The 18,992-nt window shown below is 37.7% G+C and overlaps 1 protein-coding gene across 1 annotated transcript in view; it reads right to left on the minus strand.

Annotated features, from left to right (window-relative positions):
- The window catches only part of LOC103923919 (solute carrier family 12 member 7-like), a 37,341-nt gene extending 31,001 nt beyond the window's left edge, over nt 1-6,340 (minus strand). The window contains exons 1-5 of the mRNA XM_009332359.1: nt 6,304-6,340; nt 5,252-5,346; nt 3,469-3,591; nt 792-938; nt 12-66 (exon numbers count right to left, since the gene is read on the minus strand). Of these exons, the coding sequence (XP_009330634.1) occupies nt 12-66; nt 792-938; nt 3,469-3,591; nt 5,252-5,346; nt 6,304-6,340 (457 nt within the window). The remainder of the gene's footprint in view (nt 1-11; nt 67-791; nt 939-3,468; nt 3,592-5,251; nt 5,347-6,303) is intronic.
- Nucleotides 6,341-18,992: the final 12,652 nt, after the last annotated feature.

An 18,992-nucleotide genomic window follows, 5' to 3' on the forward strand; every position in this document is an offset into this window, starting at 1 on the left:
TTCTTCATTACCTGGAACTACACCATTTGTTGCTATTGCACTCATTGAAATTGCAGTTAGCATAGTCTGTGGAAAGAAGAAATAGAGGAAATTTAAAATAATGAAAGTTTTTTGAAAGATGAGGCAAGACAAAGTGATCAAACGAAACTAGGAATTTAATTTTTTTTAATAAGATGTTATAGCAACCAAAAATGATCATATCTTTGGTTAGGGTTATCCATGTAAATTAAGTACTAAATTTTTCAGTAGAAGATTCAGTTAATTTAGATGTTCGAGGCAGTCTTTAAAAAGAACTGGAAGAATACAGACCATTGAATATACTTAAAATAAGATGTTCATTATTCCAATTAAATAGTAATGACAAACTGATCAAGTGTCATTGTTATGACAACATCATCTACTAGTGGTCTCACATTCCAAAATATTAATTTATGGACATAATGCTGTGGATTGATTTGTAGTTTATATTTCAGCTTGTTCTGAAGTTGTGAAAAGCAGAACGGTTCAGATCTCAATGTAAATCAGGAAATATTTGCTAAAAGCTGATTTAATAAAATCCATATAATACTTCAAATAAAAGCTTACTGTGATCAACTCAAAAGAAACTCCATAGAGGCTAGAATGGTATGTGACACTCAGTGCAAATATCTCTCTCTCCCCCCCCATGTCTCTCAGTTGCACTGGTACTTAACCATTACGGAGAAATCTTTCTCTGCTACTCATATATTAGAAGGCAGCAGTACTCTTGTAACAGAAGATTTGGCCAACGGTAAAGAAAAAGGTTAACTTACACAAGCACAGCACATAAACACAATGATGAAAGACTCGAGAACTCCAGCTGTTCCCACAATCCATGTTAAACGTAGGAAAAGAATGACTCCCAAGATGTTTTGCAAGCAGGGCAGGTACACACCAATAAAAGTGCCCATACGTGGAACCTGGAAACGAAATCAGAACTTTAATTCCTTTGCCCTAAACAATTTAAGTCCATAAGCACTTCCGCAAACACTTATCACAAATGCTCCATGAACAAATGCCAAATGAAATTGAATGGTAGCTTCAGAGTGTCCAGCTTCACAAATATTCATAGGCTGTTTATGAAGAAAGATTCCTGAAAAGACAGAAAACTTTGTTATAGCAAACCCTCTTGTTCCATAGGAATTAGGATGAAACCTTGATAGGAGTAGGATGCCCCTTTATCTGTTGATTATAAGGCTTTACAAACTTTCTTCTGAAATATGTTACAGACTACCGTTGAAGAGGATTTACTTCCATAATCAAAATACCAAATATATTCTGCAAAAAGTTGATCACCAATTGCCCTGCAGCTGGCCTACAAAATGATATTCAGCAATAAGTGTTTTCAATTTTTTTAAAAAAAGACAGACAAGGTATTATGACAAGGCCAGAAGAAATGCAGAGCTGACTATAATTTGCTTTTGCAAAAGTTGTAAAACCTGCCACAACATAGTATATTTGTTTGTACTTTTTATTTGCTGGTGATCATCATGAGTCAAGACTCATAGAAAAGCATTCAGGCTTCATCATTAAAGTTCCAGCCTTCTACACATAGGAAGAAATCAGGCCTTGAAATATTCAACTTAGAAGCAATAGTTATACACAATAGGTTTCCAGATACAGAAGCTCTTCTTAAATCACAACTCAGCCTGTCAAAAAAGGCAATAAATTTAAATAAATATACAGCACCAATGCTTCAATGCTTGCTTAAGTTAACAAAATTATTAAGAAAACACTAAGTTTCCAAGCACTTACAAGGAACCATTGAATGCCATTTAAACTATAATCTTGGGCATCTTGGGCAATATCCACGTGCAACATCAGTGCTACTGTCTCAATTATGCCATTAAAAATGCTACTCTGCCAGGCTACTACTTAACCATCACTTAATTTCAGACGTGGAACTGAAGAGAGACACATGCACAGAAATCATGCTTTCAGGCCACCAGATGGTGCTCAAATGAGAGGCAAGCGAGGACACGGTGTTCATTTGGCTAGTCAGTTCTAGAGGGACTAACACTGTGCTGCATTAACAAAAACCTCTACACAGCAGCTGGACGGAGGACAGGGATCACGCTAAGGAAAGTGTGTGTTGATTAGTGTTGGTTTTCTCACATCTCAAGCTGTATCTTCAGTTGAGAAGAAACAAATACAGAACAAGCACAACAAAACAAACAAAAAGAAACCCCGCACAAACAAATGCAGGATAAGCAAAAAGCTAAAACAAACAGCTGGACTTTATTCCTCACCCTTGCCCATTGTCCTGGTACCAACTTCCTATACTAGTCAAGTCCTAATGCAAACAGTTCTATTGTAAATATTCAGGTACCATACCATAAATCTCTCTTCCAGTCAAATGAGCTCCAGTTCTAACCTTACTTTCAAGCACCTTTTCATATCTGTCTCTTCTGCTATGTGCTCATTTCCTTTGATTCATTCCTATCTGCTTCTCCTCCTTTCTCCATAGCTCAGCATACAGACTCAGTAGCAGCACCCCTTCTCCTACACAAAGACAAGTGACTCCCAGTACTCTCCTTTTCTCAGTATCTACCCTAAATTTCTTAAGTTTCAGTCACCATGCTCAACCAGTTCCAGCTCATCATCCCTCATTGCCTGGGAATTTTTGTACTAAATCAGGTCACAGGTTTTTGATCCAAGCTGTCTCCTTGTGAAACAGCTCCCTGCTTACAGAGGGATCGATCCAACACCTCATTGCAGACTCCAACTCTTGCATATATTCATTTCTACAGAGGCCTAGATAGGCACTTCGGGTATCCAGTAGACAACCCTCAAAGAATTCAGCTGCTGTCTTCTAGCAAGTGTGTTTAGGGATATGCCAAACAGAACCTTTGCCTTTGTTTCTCCCCTCCCCCCCAATATCATATTTTTGAGGTATGTTTCCTTGGAATGTGTCCATTAAGTTTTAAAAATACTTATTCCGACACACAGAAACAAGAGAGCTACTCAGAAAAACTGCTACCATGTTAACAGGAGCAAATATGCTTATGGATTTAAAAGTGTGACCTGTTTCATCTCAAGTTTTCCTTAAGTTTCAACTTTGGGTAAAAACACAGCCAATTAAAATATATTAATAAACCGGATCCCCCCCCCCGAAAAATCATACTATATCCTCACTAGAGGTAGACAAAAGGTACTGATGCTCATACAAGGACAAAAGGAAGAAAAGAAAGAAACAGGAAACCAGGTGCATGCGTGTTTCAGGTCCTAGCTTTGCACGCATTTTATCTAGGGCTTTTACAGGAAGGTCTTGCTAGAACATGCTAACAAGAACACTGAATTAACACAAGTCGTACCACAAACGCTTCAATTTTAAATACAGTATTACAAATCTTGCTCCTGTTTTTAGGCATCCACATATTTTCTTTTTAGGTTGAAAAATGCTCCTTTGTGGGTAGCTTTGTCTCAATAATTTATTAGAAGTTTAAATACCTTGACTTCCTTTCGCTTGCTGTCTTCATCTGCTTCATGTTCCACCACGCCTTGAGTCAGATTAGTGTAGTTTGCTAGTTTATTAAGAAGAGATGACACCATGGGATTACTATCCATTTCTTCCTGTTAGGATTTTAAGAATACTGCATTCATTAAATGGTTTTTTTTTAAAAAGTCATGATTTTGTGATACTACTTCAAGCACATACTCAACAGGTCAACCTGATTCACCCAAATCCAAAAATTAGCAGGACAAAATACCAGTCAGCTTTCAACCAACAAGAGTTCTAAATCTTTCTCGAAGTTTAACACTATGTGGCTATCTTGCAGTATTTCTTTCACTTTTTTACACTGTCTTACAATATCCAGCTTGTACAGCTGGAATATAAGGGAAATCTAGAGAAGGGCCACTGGTAATAATAAAAAGCTATTCCTATCAGAATACAGTTTTTAAGGGATTGTACTGGCAGGGTCAAGTCATTAGGGTGTTTTTCCAGCATCTTGCTTGTGTCTAGAGAGTGGCCTCAAATGATTCTCTCAAGCACCAAGATACTTAAGGATCACCCTCAAGCCTACTGTTGCAGGCTTACATTTTATCTTAAACCATGCATATTACCTCCAAAGAGTTCATTTGTTGAAAATACAGGCACATATGCGTACCATATGTAATACTACTTGATTCAGAAGTCAGCCCGTCTTTCTTTAGCCAATTATCTGCTACAAAACAAAAACGTGCTAAAACAAATAAAATCCAGGAGAAGCATATACAATAAAAGGATTCCAAGAAAAGCAGAACCAGAGAATTCAATCAAGTACACAAGATCAAATATTGGAAAGAAGACGAGATCACGATTGCAAACAGAAAGACAAGAATTAAGGCATCTCTGCCTGAGGCATTAGGTCATGATAATCATGGCTATAATAGCCAAACTTCTTTGTAACAGTTTATACAAAAATTCAAACACAAGTCAGCTGAAAACATGAGAAGAATAAGATTGTAGGAAACATACATAGTACCAAAAAAGATTCACCACTACAACAGCAATGGTAATGAAGTCACTAGAAGGCTTTCAAGGCAACACTATAACAGCATGGTCTATAATCTGAGATATGTAAAACATAGTCATCGTTATACCATCAGCTGAGGATTTAGTGTCAGCCACTATTCAAAATAACTGATGCAAGCATATATTCAAAGGAGATTAGGGACAAAAAGCAGCTATGGCCAATTTATCAATACTGAGGAATACAACAGCTAATTTGAACACAGGAAGTTTTGGACATTGCTTTATGGCATAGAGCTTGAAGGAGAGAAATTCAGTGACAAAACTCCACTATCATGGTTTCTGTTAAAAAATAGTAAGAAATTGCATACATGACAAAAAGAGACAATGACCAACATTACTTTGACCCTTAGCACAATCTTCTCTAAGACTTAGTGGAAAAATAGTAAAAATACATTATTTGGGTCATGCAGAAAGAGGGAACTGAAAGATCATGTTCTCTGTGCAAAGATACTTGAAAGGAAGAAAAGAGGAGCATAAGAGGACAAGAAAATAGTGGATAGAATGCAACAGCAAGATGGCTAAGCAAACTGTTGGAAAGACCTTGTTTATTATAAACAGCAAGCATCAAAGCAAGACCAGTTGATGCTGCTAGAGCAAAAGAACTTAGATTAAACTTTACTAAAAATACTATTTCATCACAAAAGCAGCACTTAAATAGCGTATCAATACCAGAGCCTCAATCAAAGGTGAAATACATTTTTGGGGTATTTAACTTACCTCAAAGAGAGCCATATTCTTTCCTTCATACATGTTTCCTCTGTCCATCTCTGCACTGTTAATAAATGGACTACTTTCCCTGGCAATCCCATCACCTGGTGGAAAAGTACAACAATTAGAAACAAACAGAAAAAAGACAAGGTATACCATAAAAGGAGTAGTCAGAAGATGCTGGTTTAAGAATTGGTTCTAGATAACAATGGAGGTGGCTGCCAAACACTGTGTCTGTGTCCCAGACATGTGGACTCAATGTCCACATTTAAGGAAATTACAAAGATTAAGACTGTTATAGTAAGCTTACAGTGTTCTGCCTCTTAACTATTACTTATTATTCCTTAGTACATATACTGATCCCTCCCCTCTCCCATCTTTCTAGTTTACTTAAAAACAGTTGATAAGAGAACTTCACATAAACCTTCTGGGCAACAACAAAAAAACCGCAACCTACCTTTTCATTATTTTACTGACTCTCTCAAAAAAACTCCAGTAGTTGAGGCAGGAATTTATGAAAAAACAACTATGTAAAAAGTTATTTTGTAAAGGTTGTGGGGACTTCTCCATGACATGTTATATTTATTCTATTTCTTATTGAAATATCAATTTCATTAAGCTGTAGCTCCCCTGACCTGATCTGGCACACCTCTCAAAAATATAGCATCACTTCCACTGCCTTCCAGCCCATGCAATACAAAAGCTATTACATGTCAACACTGTCACAATATCAACATTTCCAAATAGTCTCAAGTCATTGCCTATGTTGCTTTGCCTGTCTGTGCTTTTACCCTTATATTCACAGTTTTCAGCAACAGGACCTACACAGTCTCTTCACTACAGAATTAAGGAACAGCTGGAGAACAAGTTGTAGTCTTTTGACCATGTCCTCCACTCTGCCCCATCCAGGACCCTTCTCCCCACATGAAGTCCCAGAACAAAGCTCTTGCAAACATGGACACCAGCCTCAGCACAAAGTATTATCTTGGTTGTAATAAAGACAGATATAGATCTCAGTCCCTCAAGCAGATAAGCGACTACCTCCCTGATGAGTTTCCTACCACTCTCCATAGCTCCCTTGTCCAGTAGGCTCTCCATAGTATCACTATACTTATTGGTAGCATGACATAGAAGCTGCATGCTATCATAAAAGACTCGAAAGATAGCTATTGTCCATTAGGGCTCTAGAATTAATTCCACATTCCGGAGAAGAACTGTTGATTAATTCATCCACAGCTACTGTTCTTACCCAATGTATCTCCTTCTATCCATATCCTCCAGCTTTCATTTTTCTGTTTTTCTACAGTTTATAACTGGTCCCCCATTGCTTCAAGTCCTACAGCCTGTCTAGGTGCCTCTCCTCCAACAATGCTTAATGCAAGGCCAGCAGAAGGAGCACTGTGAACACAAAAGAATCTCCCTCATGGACCAGCACCTCAAGATGTTTCACAGTGGATGGAACATGCTGGTTTGGCACAAGATTATCTGAGAAGTCGGCATTTATTCTTTAATCGGCTCTATCATACTTAGAGAAAGGTTCAGTTAGCTGTTCCATAGACAAAAAGCAACTCTGTCCCCAAGCAAATACATGCTGATTCCTCTCATCGTCTTGCTAAAGCATACGAGGACTAGAACTTCTTAGTTAAGACACTGCACTTTCTTCAAGATTTTTTGGAACACTGTTTTTCTTTTAGCTCCATTCCTTGAAGTGACCACGTTATTTTTGCTGAAGTTCTTACAAAGCATTCATTACAAGGCACATTCCCAAGTTAAAATAAAAATAAGGTTGCTTGATATTTGTCTTGCTAAGACCACGCTTTATTGACTTTCTTGCCTATTGATAGCTAGTAGCTGTACTTATTAACTAGATATTAGTACTCCCTTTGGGGTACTTCCAATCCCTTCAGAAAGGAATATTTTTCAAAAAGCGAGCTGGGGAATTTCAAGTATTGTTTTGCATTCATACAGAGTGCAACGTCACTGGAGATACTACTTCAGTGGGTATCATTAGACTAATCAAAACACCAAAAGGGTAGCCAAACAAATAATGTGAATCAGTATTCATAATTCTGAGGTTAAAGAATATAGTTTTGTCTTACCAGTTCTGGAGGTAAAAATCAGCATCTCAGCACTGTACATTAACTATTTTAAATTGTAGGTAGGAAGATAGTGAAGTATTCCTTTATATGCTTGTATTTCTAAACAAACAGTTACTTGGCTTTGCTCCAGCAGGAAAAAGCTCAGAGCACAGTGTCTCTAACAAGCAAGTCTTGTCACCTAAAAGACTTCAAATGGAAAAAACACAGAACTTAGGTTTCTTATTCTTCAAATCCTTTTTCAGTGTTTCCAACCAATATTATACCTATTTTAAAGCTTTCTAATACTAGTCTTCAAAATAGCCCGTCACTACCACAGTCTACAGAATTCTCTGTCTTTAATACAGTTGTCTCTCTTAGTATTTTGTGACTGTTTGGTAGAGCATTTTTACAGTATTTTACATGATCAGCATTATCTATTTTAGCTCTATTTGAAAGACGATCAATGCTGAAAAAGTGACCACAAAAATGTACTGACAAGTACTCTCTCATCTGCAGTTGTTGACTAATCCTACAATTATGAACACCTTTGAACAAGCTCCTTTGAGTTTTCAGCATTGCTGTCAACAAAATCATATTGCCTGTAAATTAAAAACCACCACCTTTAGGAGTATGCTTATTTAAATATGCTTAGAAATACAGTGAGCCTTACAAACATGTATCTCAAATTGAGATGTATTACACCATCCAGTAGGAAGAACTATCAACACACACTGAACAACTATGGCAAGATTAATGAAATAAGCTACTATCCCAATCTTTAGCTCATCCTTTCTTCAAAAGAATGCATTCATTAGAAAACCAGAACTAAAAAAAAAAAAAGACAGGATTTACAATTCTCACAAATGCTGTAAATATCACCTCTGGTGCATTAAGTGGAATGGAGCAAATAGAAAAAACTATTTCAGTTGCTTCCACAGAGGTAACATTGAATATAGAAATAAGTACTTTGTTCCACTAGTAAGTCTCAAGCCATTTAGAGCTTTGTTTTAACCCTATTCCCTTGAATTCCATGAGGAAGCTTAAAGATAATCAAATCATAGAATTATTTAGGTTGGAAAAGACCCTTAAGATCAGAGTCCAACCATTAACCTAGTACTACCAAGTCGGCCACTAAACCATGTCCCTAAGCACCACATCTACACGTGTTTTAAATACCTCCAGGGTTGGTGACTCAACCACTTTCCTGGGCAGCCTGTTCCAATGCTTGACAAGCAAATCACCTTTCCCTCAGGCTTCTTTGAAATTGCATCAACTCAAACTCTTTTCAGGTGCGGAGGCGAGTTAAACATACAATAAAAATGATAACTTCCAGTGTAGTTTTAGACATTCCTCTAAGGTGCACGCCCATACACCCCAGCCCTGCAATTGCCGATGCAGTGTAACCCACACAAGTTACCACAAACTGCCCCAGAGTTGTGCTAGCCTCAAGTTTAGAACAGCCAATGCCATCAGATAATGTCTCATTAACTTTTCCACACACCAAACAAAATTTACATCAGAAATACATCTGCATATCATAGAGGCAAAAGAGAGCACTTTGTTCAAATTCATATTCCTCAGAAGTTTCAGAGTAGTGATCATCAAATACTTTAAGGTATGTTACCAGTTAAAAATTTCTAAGCTGATCCAAACTGGTCCATTTTATACAGTGTAAGACAGAACCCAACAGCACAGCTTAAACAGGCAGAATCCACCTTTGCCACCAAAAAGGTGGCCCTCTCAGTCCCCCCTCACACTTACTACTCACCCATTTGTGTCCCTGTATCACACTGTTCCTCACACAAACAGAACTATTTATTATAAATGCAACAGTGTTGTGTGCTTAATGCTGGGTTGGGAGAGAGTTGTTTTGCTTTTGTTTTTATTCTTGCTCCTACTTTTAATCCAGATGAGTTTGTGTGTTCATTACACAAATGCTTGTGCTGTCACTAGAGACACCATCAGTGTAAGAATGAGCAATCAGCGTAAGCAAAACCACTTCCTTAGCATTGATGCCAATATTACTAAGTCATAGAACTACAGTGGTTGGTTTTTCTCCTCCACCCCCCCCAAATCAAAAGAGGTAGAGTATGAAAAAAGTGTTACAAGTGTCTTGTCTGAGGGAAAGTGGCAGAGCAGGGCTTGGGGTAGAAGAAGGAAATGATCATTTAAGTGATCCTAAATTTGCACTAGGATGTCTGTTCAAGAGATTAAGGACAAAAAAAAAAAATATTAGACCATCTAATCTGACTTCCTGTCTTTCCACAGGTTGCAGAATTTCATTTCTGCATTAGGCTCTAACTTTGAAAAAACGTACTGAGATTTGACCAGTGTATCTCTTGATGTTTTCAGAACTGAAATAAGAAAAAAGCCTATAAATTTATCTTTATAAAGATTAAGGTTTTTTTATTCACTGGAAAAAGACTCAAACAAATTGTTCCTTATTTCTGTTTAAATTTGGCTCTTTTCAAACTTCTAGCTGTAACATCCTAGTACACCTTCCAAATTTAACCACTGGCACTTAGTATTTTCTACCTGTGAAGGTAACTATACTTATCAAATCATGTCAAGCTTCCTTTTGAAAAACTGAACGAGTTAAGTTCATAAAACGTTTTCCTAACCTTTAATCATTTTTGTGGCAACATTCTCTCCAGTTTTTAAGTTATGCAAAATAAAAATTTTCAAACTTTAAAAATCAAATACAGCCTTCTAACACCAGTCTCAATCATGCTATTTACAGAAGTATAATCATCACCTCTCTACTCCAAGGATCAGGCTAGCCCTCTTTACCACAGCATTAAACCAAGCTCATGCTATTCTATTCCAGTCTGACCCCTAAATCCTTTCCAGATTCACTGCTTCCTCGCTGTCCCACACTATGTCTGTCATTATTGTTCACACTCAAGAAATGATCCTATTTGCCTTTGCATTCAAACACATTTTGTCCAAAAAAAGCAAGCATCTATGTCTCCCGTCATGCTGTAAGAGTTTAACATCTACCTGAAAAATAAAAGCAGATTCTTTTTATATGGCAAAAGAATACAGGTGTTTTTTAAAGAAGTGAGAGTGATCTAAAACTTTTGAACCACATGGCCTCAAATAAGATAGCTTGGCTATGATAAGGTATAGCTGTTCTCTAAACAAGTACATGTGTAATACTAAAGAGTTTTGCTTCCCATTAGAAATTTCTAACTTTATATGCTTCTGCCTAAAGCAGAACACAGTTGAAGAACAATGCTTCACAGAAAAGTCCTAGCCTTTCAGTTTCCAAAGGGCAACTCTTAATCACAATCCATGTACCTTGAAGTAGGTTCTGGTTAGCCAGATACGGGTGAAAAATAACAGGGTTTTTTTTTGTTTGTTTTTTTTTTTTTTAAAACCTATGGCAACATTTTCATTAAGCTAGCATTTAGTCACATTAAGAACAAACCAATACAAACTGAGAATATGAAGATGAGATCCTGTTTGCACAAGGGTAAACAAACAATTACTGTTAATGTAAACACACTTTTTAAGGTAAAAATACATAAATTTTAAAAGTCACTAAATCCAATGTATAGAAGTGTCACATCCAAGAAAGCTGCCTGTGGCAAAAGCTGTAATTCTATCTTCTCTATCATGCATATTTACTTTCTATACATCCAAATTTTTGATTGACAGGCAACTAAAGAGCACTCAGAAAGTCTTAAACATTTAATTTCTTACCACTCCTAATCCAAAAATATATAGAAGTATTCTTTAGAGCTCTAACAAACTCGAGTTTACAAAAGCCACTACCTTGCTTTAATTCAAATTATGAAAAGGCATCAATAAACTTGTTTGAACATATCTTGCCTCTGAATTTTTGCATCAGATGGGTTTAAGAATTCAGTGCAATCTACTTCAAAGTTGCAGGTTATTAGTTTTTTTAGTAAACAAATGTCTAAATATATTTACTATGTCATCAATTTCTTGCATTATTTTTATCAATGACTAGCACAATTTATGTAAGTTATCTTGAAAAGCAGAACAAGATGTACTTAAGCTCCTTGTAAACCCCTTTACATAATGGAGGATTCTAATAGTACATCCATCACTTACCTTATCAACATCACTAAATTTTAGTTTTCCTTTACTTAGGCTACTATTATAATCAAGCACAGCCTACTTCTAATGAAAACACACTGCAAAAGCTCTTTATAAATTCTTTATAGTATAGCTGGAAGTATAGCACCTGCTATTTCAGTAAGAGACTCATTAGAACCATGGTATTGTCTTTTAAAGACTCACTTGGATTTGGCCCACTTTCTTCATAGTCTTGTTCACTCATGATTAAGGAAAATCAAGTCATTCCCCTCCGCTGATTCTTCACATATCAAGAATTGAAACAGGAAACTGACAGTTGCTTCCTCCCAGCTTTGTGTAAGATCTCAAATCCTGTTTCTTACTAGTATTGGATTAATCCTGAAACAAGTCATTAAGGCTTCGTGCAGTGTGAAGCATGCACGACACAGCCAAACTACATGACAGTCACAGAACTCTCTAAAGAGATTTAAGCTGGAGGATTTCCGTCAGCAATAAACACCATGCTTAGTGAAACGGGCAGGATGAAATTACTAAAACATCCCACATCTTTGCCTAATAAATACATTTAAAGTTTTCTTTCCATCAAATAAATTCACTTTAAAATACTTCCACTAAGCAGATCAGCACACATTGGAATAGGTTAATACTACTTGTTGCTAAAGATCTATCTACTATTAGAAAAGCCAATTTTATGCATCAAGTACATATTAGCAGATCTGAAGCAAGTTAACCATAAGTATAGTTGCTAAACATTGATTTTATGTAGAAAGAGCTTGCACTAATTGTACTTAAGATGTAGCAGATAAAAACCACTTTAAAATATAATTCTAGTAACTTTGCAAGCACTCTTTTTAAAAACAACTATTTTGAAATTATAAAGGAGTCTTGTTTAAGACTGGCTGCATAATTTGTTAATTTTCTTTCAAATTAGATAAAAACGGATATCACTGTTTTCTAGTTTATGCATTAATTTATTTTACACATTTTATACCGGCTTTAAACAACTTCATACAAACTGTTTCAATTCTATTAAATGGCTGTTATTGCTTAGAACAGACTAGTTCCTGTGGTCAAATCTTTGAGTCACATCCGAAATCTACTTTTCTCTGTGATCCTAACACCTATGCCACAAGCATGGTCAACTGTGGAAAGGCTGAAAGGGTTGAAGGCTCCTTTCAAGCCAATTTCCCAAAGTTCCTCCTTCCTAGAACCAGCTCTGGTACTTACTAGGCCCCTAAAAGAGCTGCTTAACTCACTGATGCTGCAAAGAGCCTGCCTCCTGTACCTCCCCATTTTGATTTTTTTTTATGTTTTGTTCCCCTCCCCGCCATCCCTTCCCCCTCCCCCCCACCCCCCGGGACTGCTTCTTGTTCGTTGCCAGCAAAATAAAGCAGCTTGTGCAAGTCTTTAGCAGATGTTCCACAAAGCAAGAAAGGCCAGTAGAAGGATAAAGATAGGACGGGTCACTAATCAATGGTAGCAAGCTATTAGGTTGTTTATGTCCTGGTAATTTTCTATCAGGACAGTTCTACAGGTAACAAAGTGAAGTTCTGACATATTTTCAAGGATGTTCTAAACTTTCCTTTCTGAAGCTAGAAGAAAAATATGCAAGATTCCCATTCTTTAAGATTGGAATTAATCTGCTAAAAGGTTTTATTCTCTTCAAAAAGTAAGCTTGTAGGAAGTTGCTTTTAACTTTAAAAAGTTTCAAATTTGTGAGTCCCTTGTCAGAAGGCAAGAAACAGAACAAGTTTTTCATTTCTTCTTCCATAAAGAGAGAGGATTTTTTTTTTCTTTTTCAGAAGATACACGAGTTTAAAAAAAAACATCCATTTTTGCAGAGCAGTTACCACTCAACATCTCACCTCCCAAAGGCTCCCAGAACGATTTCCTAAACAGGCTGCATGCTGCTTCTTTTTGGTTGCTATGAGTTAGCTAAAGGATACAGATAATTAAGGTACCTAATTAAGAATGCTAGCTGCTGAAATCAGGAAGCAGATAATACTGTCCAACTGACACAGACATTATTAAGCCATGCTTTCCATTTAGCTGTGAGTCTCCATTTAGCTGTGAGTCAAGAGAAAAGTTATTCAGGGACCATCTTTAAGTTTGTATACTGCTCACTGCTCATGAATCGATTTCTGAATATTACAGTCAGACCTTTAAAAATAATAAGTAACACTTTTGATGCCCTAAAACTCAAGGATGGCAATTTTGAGGGTTGAGAAGTGGCCAAAGAAACAGTTATACCTCTTGTAAAGCAGGGTCAGGGCAGCATAGCAAGAAGCTAGTGTTGCACAACCTAGTGCATCAAAACTTCATCCAATTTTGCAACTAGTTGAAAATTTGCATATGAAATCAGAGAGACTGCAGTTTTCATAGACTTCATGTGGTGGGTTGACCTTGGCTAGCTGCCAGGTGCCCAAAAAGCCGCTCTATCACTCACCCTCTTCAACAGGACAGGGGGAGAAAATAAGATTAAAAAGCTCATGGGTTGAGAAAAGGACAGAGACATCACTCAGCAATTACCATCATGGGCAAAACAGACTTGACTTAGGGAAATTAATTTAATTTATTATCAATTAATAAAAGAGTAGGATAATGAGAAATAAGAACAAATCTAGAAACATGTTCCCCCCCCCCCCCCTTCTTCCCAGGTTCAACTTCACTCTCAACTTCTCTACCTCCTCCCCCCGACGAGCACAGGGGGTTGGGGAATGGGGGTTGTGGTCAGTTCATTATGTGCTGTCTCTGCTCCTCCCTCCTCCTCACACTCTTCCCCTGCTCCAGCGTGGGGTCCCACCCACGGGAGACAGTCCTTCATGACCTTCTCCGATATAGGGTCCTTCCCACAGGCTGCAGTTCAAGAACTGCTCCAGCATGGGTCCTTTCCATGGGGTCACCTGTCCTTCAGGAATGGACTGCTCCAGCATGGGTCTCCTCATGGGGTCACAGGTCCTGCCAGAAAACCTGCTCCGACATGGACTCCTCTCCATAGGCAACAGTTCCTGCCAGGAGCCTGCTCCAGTGTGGGCTCTCCACATGTCACAGCTTCCTTCAGGGCACATCCACCTGCCCTGAGGCAAGGGTCCTCCACGAGCTGCAGGGTGGATATCTGCTCCATGGGCTGCAGGGGGACAACTTGCATCCCATGGTCTTCACCACAAGCTGTAGTGGAATCTTTGCTCCAGCGTCTGGAGCACCTCCTCCCCCTCCTTCTTCACGGACCTTGGCATCTGCATAATTGTTTCTCTCACATATTCTCACTCGTCTCTCTTAGCTGCTGTTGCGCAGCTTTTTTTTTTCCTTTACCCTTTCTTACCAACATCACCGATGGGCTCAGCTTTGGCCAGTGGCAGGTCCATCTTGGAGCCAGCTGGAACTGGCTCTGTTCGACATGGGGACAGCTTCTGGCATCTTCTCACAGAAGCCACCCCTGCACCCACCTCGCTACCAAAACCTTGCCACATAAACCCAGTACACTTTACCATGTATTTTTCTTTCACCAGGGAAGGAAAAATGTTCGCAACCACTGCCAAGAATGATGACACCTTCTCCACTGAATTTGTCTTTGCCGTCACCACTGTGTCAAAGGTGCAAAGAGACAAGGAAAACATATTCCAAACCTGAAGTACTCCTATTAGCTTGGGGTGGGGGAAGGTAAATAGAAACCTGACAGTACAAGCTACACTACTAGCAGAATTAAAATTCTGCTAGCTACTGTCTGGACAGTTCACAAAGCCATGGCATACAAATAATTGCAGTTATACAAGTTATAGTGTGTACCAGAAATGCTCCTTGTTCAACTGGTACACCGAATAAAGTAGGAAAAGAAATACTATCTGATTATGTAAAAAAATACTACATAAGCCACAAAAGGATTGTGTAGAAGAAAAATTGGTAGGAGAATCCATTTAAATTGGTAGGAGAATTCATTTAAACCAAGCAAAACATTTTGTTAAGGGGGGCAGCCTCAAGCTTTAATATTTCACTCAGATTCAGAAAATAAGTCCCCTGTGATAACATTCTGTAGTTCATTAGTCTAGAGAGCAAATAAAAATAGCACTAATTATTTCATTCCCCATGCTTTAGTATCTATTTCTATGTAAAGCAACAACATAGTTCAAAGATGCAGGAAAAATTAATCAGGTCAGTACTGCCAAAAGGGGTGGTTTTCTGTGTTGGGGTAGGGGTGGAACACCACTGTTGTTCTGCAATGAACTGATTCACAGAAATAAAGCCTCTTAAAACAACTTTTTAAAAAGAACCTGTTTTCTGTCATAGCTAGTTTCCTGCCGATTTGGCTCCCTAAAACAGTTCACAAGCAGCAGCTTGTGGAGAGAAGAGAAATACTTTTTTTTTTCCCCCCCAGCAGGAGCTAATAGGATCTGCTATGCAGTAACAAACTATATCCCTTACCAAAGGCAGCCTTTACAAAGCTTACCTGTGAGCTTTTAACACAGTAACAGTCATCTTATAATTATAAGATAACAAAACATTACAAGTAAAGTTCTGTTACGAAAAACAGTAAAAAACTGTTAACACCAGAAGACCTTTACTCACCATATTCTGATGGCTGCAAAAGTATTATCACCAAAAGAAAAAAAATCAGCAATAAGAGATCAAAAAATATCTTATCCTCTAATGAAAATATTATTACTAAGAAGTTAAAATTATGAGCGTTGATATTGCTATATTTGATGTCACTTTCTCCTGGAATATTCTACTTTAAAGTTGTTTTATGAATAGAATTATTCACATTTAAGCTCTTAGGCAATAAGTACAGTAAGAGAATGTTAGCATTTCATTCACATGAAATTAACACAATGGAGTAAAAATAATAATTTGCTGTCCATTTCAAGCATTAAGATCCTCTCCTTCACAAAAAAAGGTCAAAACTGCAACAGTCTAAAAGAAATGTTTAAACAGTTACAAAATGCTAAGTGACCACTTACTCCACAGTGAAGTTAGTTTATTATCCTTCACTCTGCCTCCTTTATTTGCCCCCGTTTCCCTTGGAGCTATCAATAGCTAACAGAAACACTTATATTCACAATGATACATGTAGCTATATTAAACCGTGAAAGGAACAGTTAGAGCAGCTTGGCAGAGCTGGGCATACATCAGGAGTTGACCTGCTCAGCCAATGCACCTAAGAGCAAAAAAAAAAATCCCTGTGTGTAACTCCCATGCCTGTGATCAAATGTCAGATATACATTTATCTGCAACAGGAATAATATTTTCCATTCCAACATTGTATTACACAATATGACATTGGGGTGGTGGGGGAGGACAACCAATGTGGTTCCTGTAAAGGGAGATTCTGTCTCACATGCCTAAAAGAGTTCTTTGAAAGAATCAACAAGCACATGGATAATGGAAACCTAATTTATACAGTCTGCCAAGAGCTCCAAAAGACTTTTGATTAAGTACTTCTCTGAACATACTTAAGGAAATAAAGCAGCCATAGAATAAAAGAGAAAATATTAGATAAGCCATAGGTAAATAACTGAGTAAGAAAATAGAAAACAAATATGGTCTACTCTCAGAGATGGAGACAGTCATTGAAGCTCTGCTCGGACACGTGCTGCTCCACACTTTAATAAAAAACAGCAACAAAAATAAAACGCATGAGGTGACCAGAGATGTGACAGTTTGAGACTATTTCAAGTTATTTAGGATAGTCAAGGCACAGGCCAACTGTGGAGAGCTGCAGATCTCCAAGACTAAATGAATGTTAAACCAACAGACAAAATTTGACATAGAGATTTAAAAGTAGATCTATACGTACACAAAGGAAAACAATCCTAAACTACTTGGACTCCAACTGATCATTACCTCTCATGAATGAGATACTTTGATTATGATTGTTTCATAAAAACACCAGTTCAATAATCACTTTTCAAACCACAACCTGAACATGGGGAATGAAAAGGGGGAAAAAAGTCCATGTTAGACAAATGCACGGAAAAAAAAAAATCAGTTTGTTCACAACTTGGTTATCATGCACAATTCTGGAACGTCTCCCATTTCAAAATGCACAGAAGTGGAAAAAGTTCAGAGAAAGACAGAAAGTGGAACAATAAGTATGGAATAGCTTCCATGTAAAGAATGACTAAATAAGAGTCTTCAGTTTGAAAAAAAGGTGATAGGGTTAAGATGGGACAAGGTTTATAAAAAAATCTTGAGTGATCTGGAGACGGATCTGACAAGTATTAGCATGATTGGATGCCTTTAATCTGATGACTGGATCAGAAAACAAACAAATGAGGTAATTTGCCTTTGAGCAGCAGATCTTACTGCCACAGTTTCTGAGGTGCCAAAAGCATACCTTAATTCCTCACTGCATAATAGAATGGAAGAGAAATTCACCGAGTGTATTTAGAATACAAAAAAATTTAGAACTTAATCTAAAAATCTAAACTCACCAAAAAATGAGAAACTAATCCAGTTTCATAGAAGGCTCATCTTTTTCTGGCCCACAAGTTGTTGGAGCCTGGAAGAGCATGTGGAAAACAGTATCATATTTGCCAACCCATGCTCCCATGCATATCCCTAGACCTGAGCCTTTAGCCAGTACTGGAAACACTGTGCACACTACTGACTAAGCACATGAACAGGGCACAGAGGGATAACACCTGTGGAGATTTAAAAAAAAAAAAAAGTGAAGACATCAGTTTGCATTTTTTCAGGGTACAGAAAACTGGACAAACTGCAATGGAATGAAGGGGAACATGTAATACTGTATTTTTCTGTACAGTAAGTTCTGAATTACAGATTGGTTCTGTGTTTCAGCAGAGGCTGACTGAAAATATACTAGACATCTCAGTAAGATTAGCCTGTCTTCCCTCCATTGTGTATATATATATACACACACACCCCTGCCTCAACTATTTCCTGGTTTTCCAGGAATTAGCATTTTACCAAAATTCACAGCATTCGTGCTTCATTAGTTATGTGATGACTTCTTGATAAATGATCATGTTTGTCATTGATATTCCTTGTATTTGAGGGTCCTCAATTTAAAAAGATTTTGTAGGAGTTAGTTCTCATATTGGTTTCTAAATAAGACACTTCTGTGGCTAGGTAAATAATACTATGGGATGCTAAAAAATACCAGTTATGCTTTGAAACACCTGACATGCAGAACTGCTAACATCAGAGATTTGACTTTATAAAAAGTTTTGACAGGTCTATCTAATAGACAGTCACTACTGCTATGTGTGAAGAAAACAAATAAAAAAACCCAACACAAATCAAAGCCAGAATTTCTCATAAGACTTCATTCATTACTGCCTACAACAGACTCCTGTTTCCTTCTCTTCTTCAACCAGTTACTATTTCCTCACTACCCTTCCCTTGTAGTCTATTATAAACACATTAAAAGACACAGGCACATACGCTTCTGCACAGGCACATATGCTTTCTACTACTTTGTGCAGATTTGCGTCAGCAGGTTCTGACCCTCAACTATTTTGTTCAATACACACATTAATTTCCACTCTGCCTCCCTATTCTTCCCAAGTACTACTTTGGCCAGTGCTGTAATCCAGCCAAATAGCCACTCACCCAAGTCTTCCCCTCCTTCACACACGCGAGGGTGTCAC

This window comes from Pygoscelis adeliae, unplaced genomic scaffold (genome assembly GCF_000699105.1).
Source record: "Pygoscelis adeliae isolate BGI_AS28 unplaced genomic scaffold, ASM69910v1 Scaffold119, whole genome shotgun sequence".
Lineage (NCBI taxonomy): Eukaryota > Metazoa > Chordata > Aves > Sphenisciformes > Spheniscidae > Pygoscelis > Pygoscelis adeliae.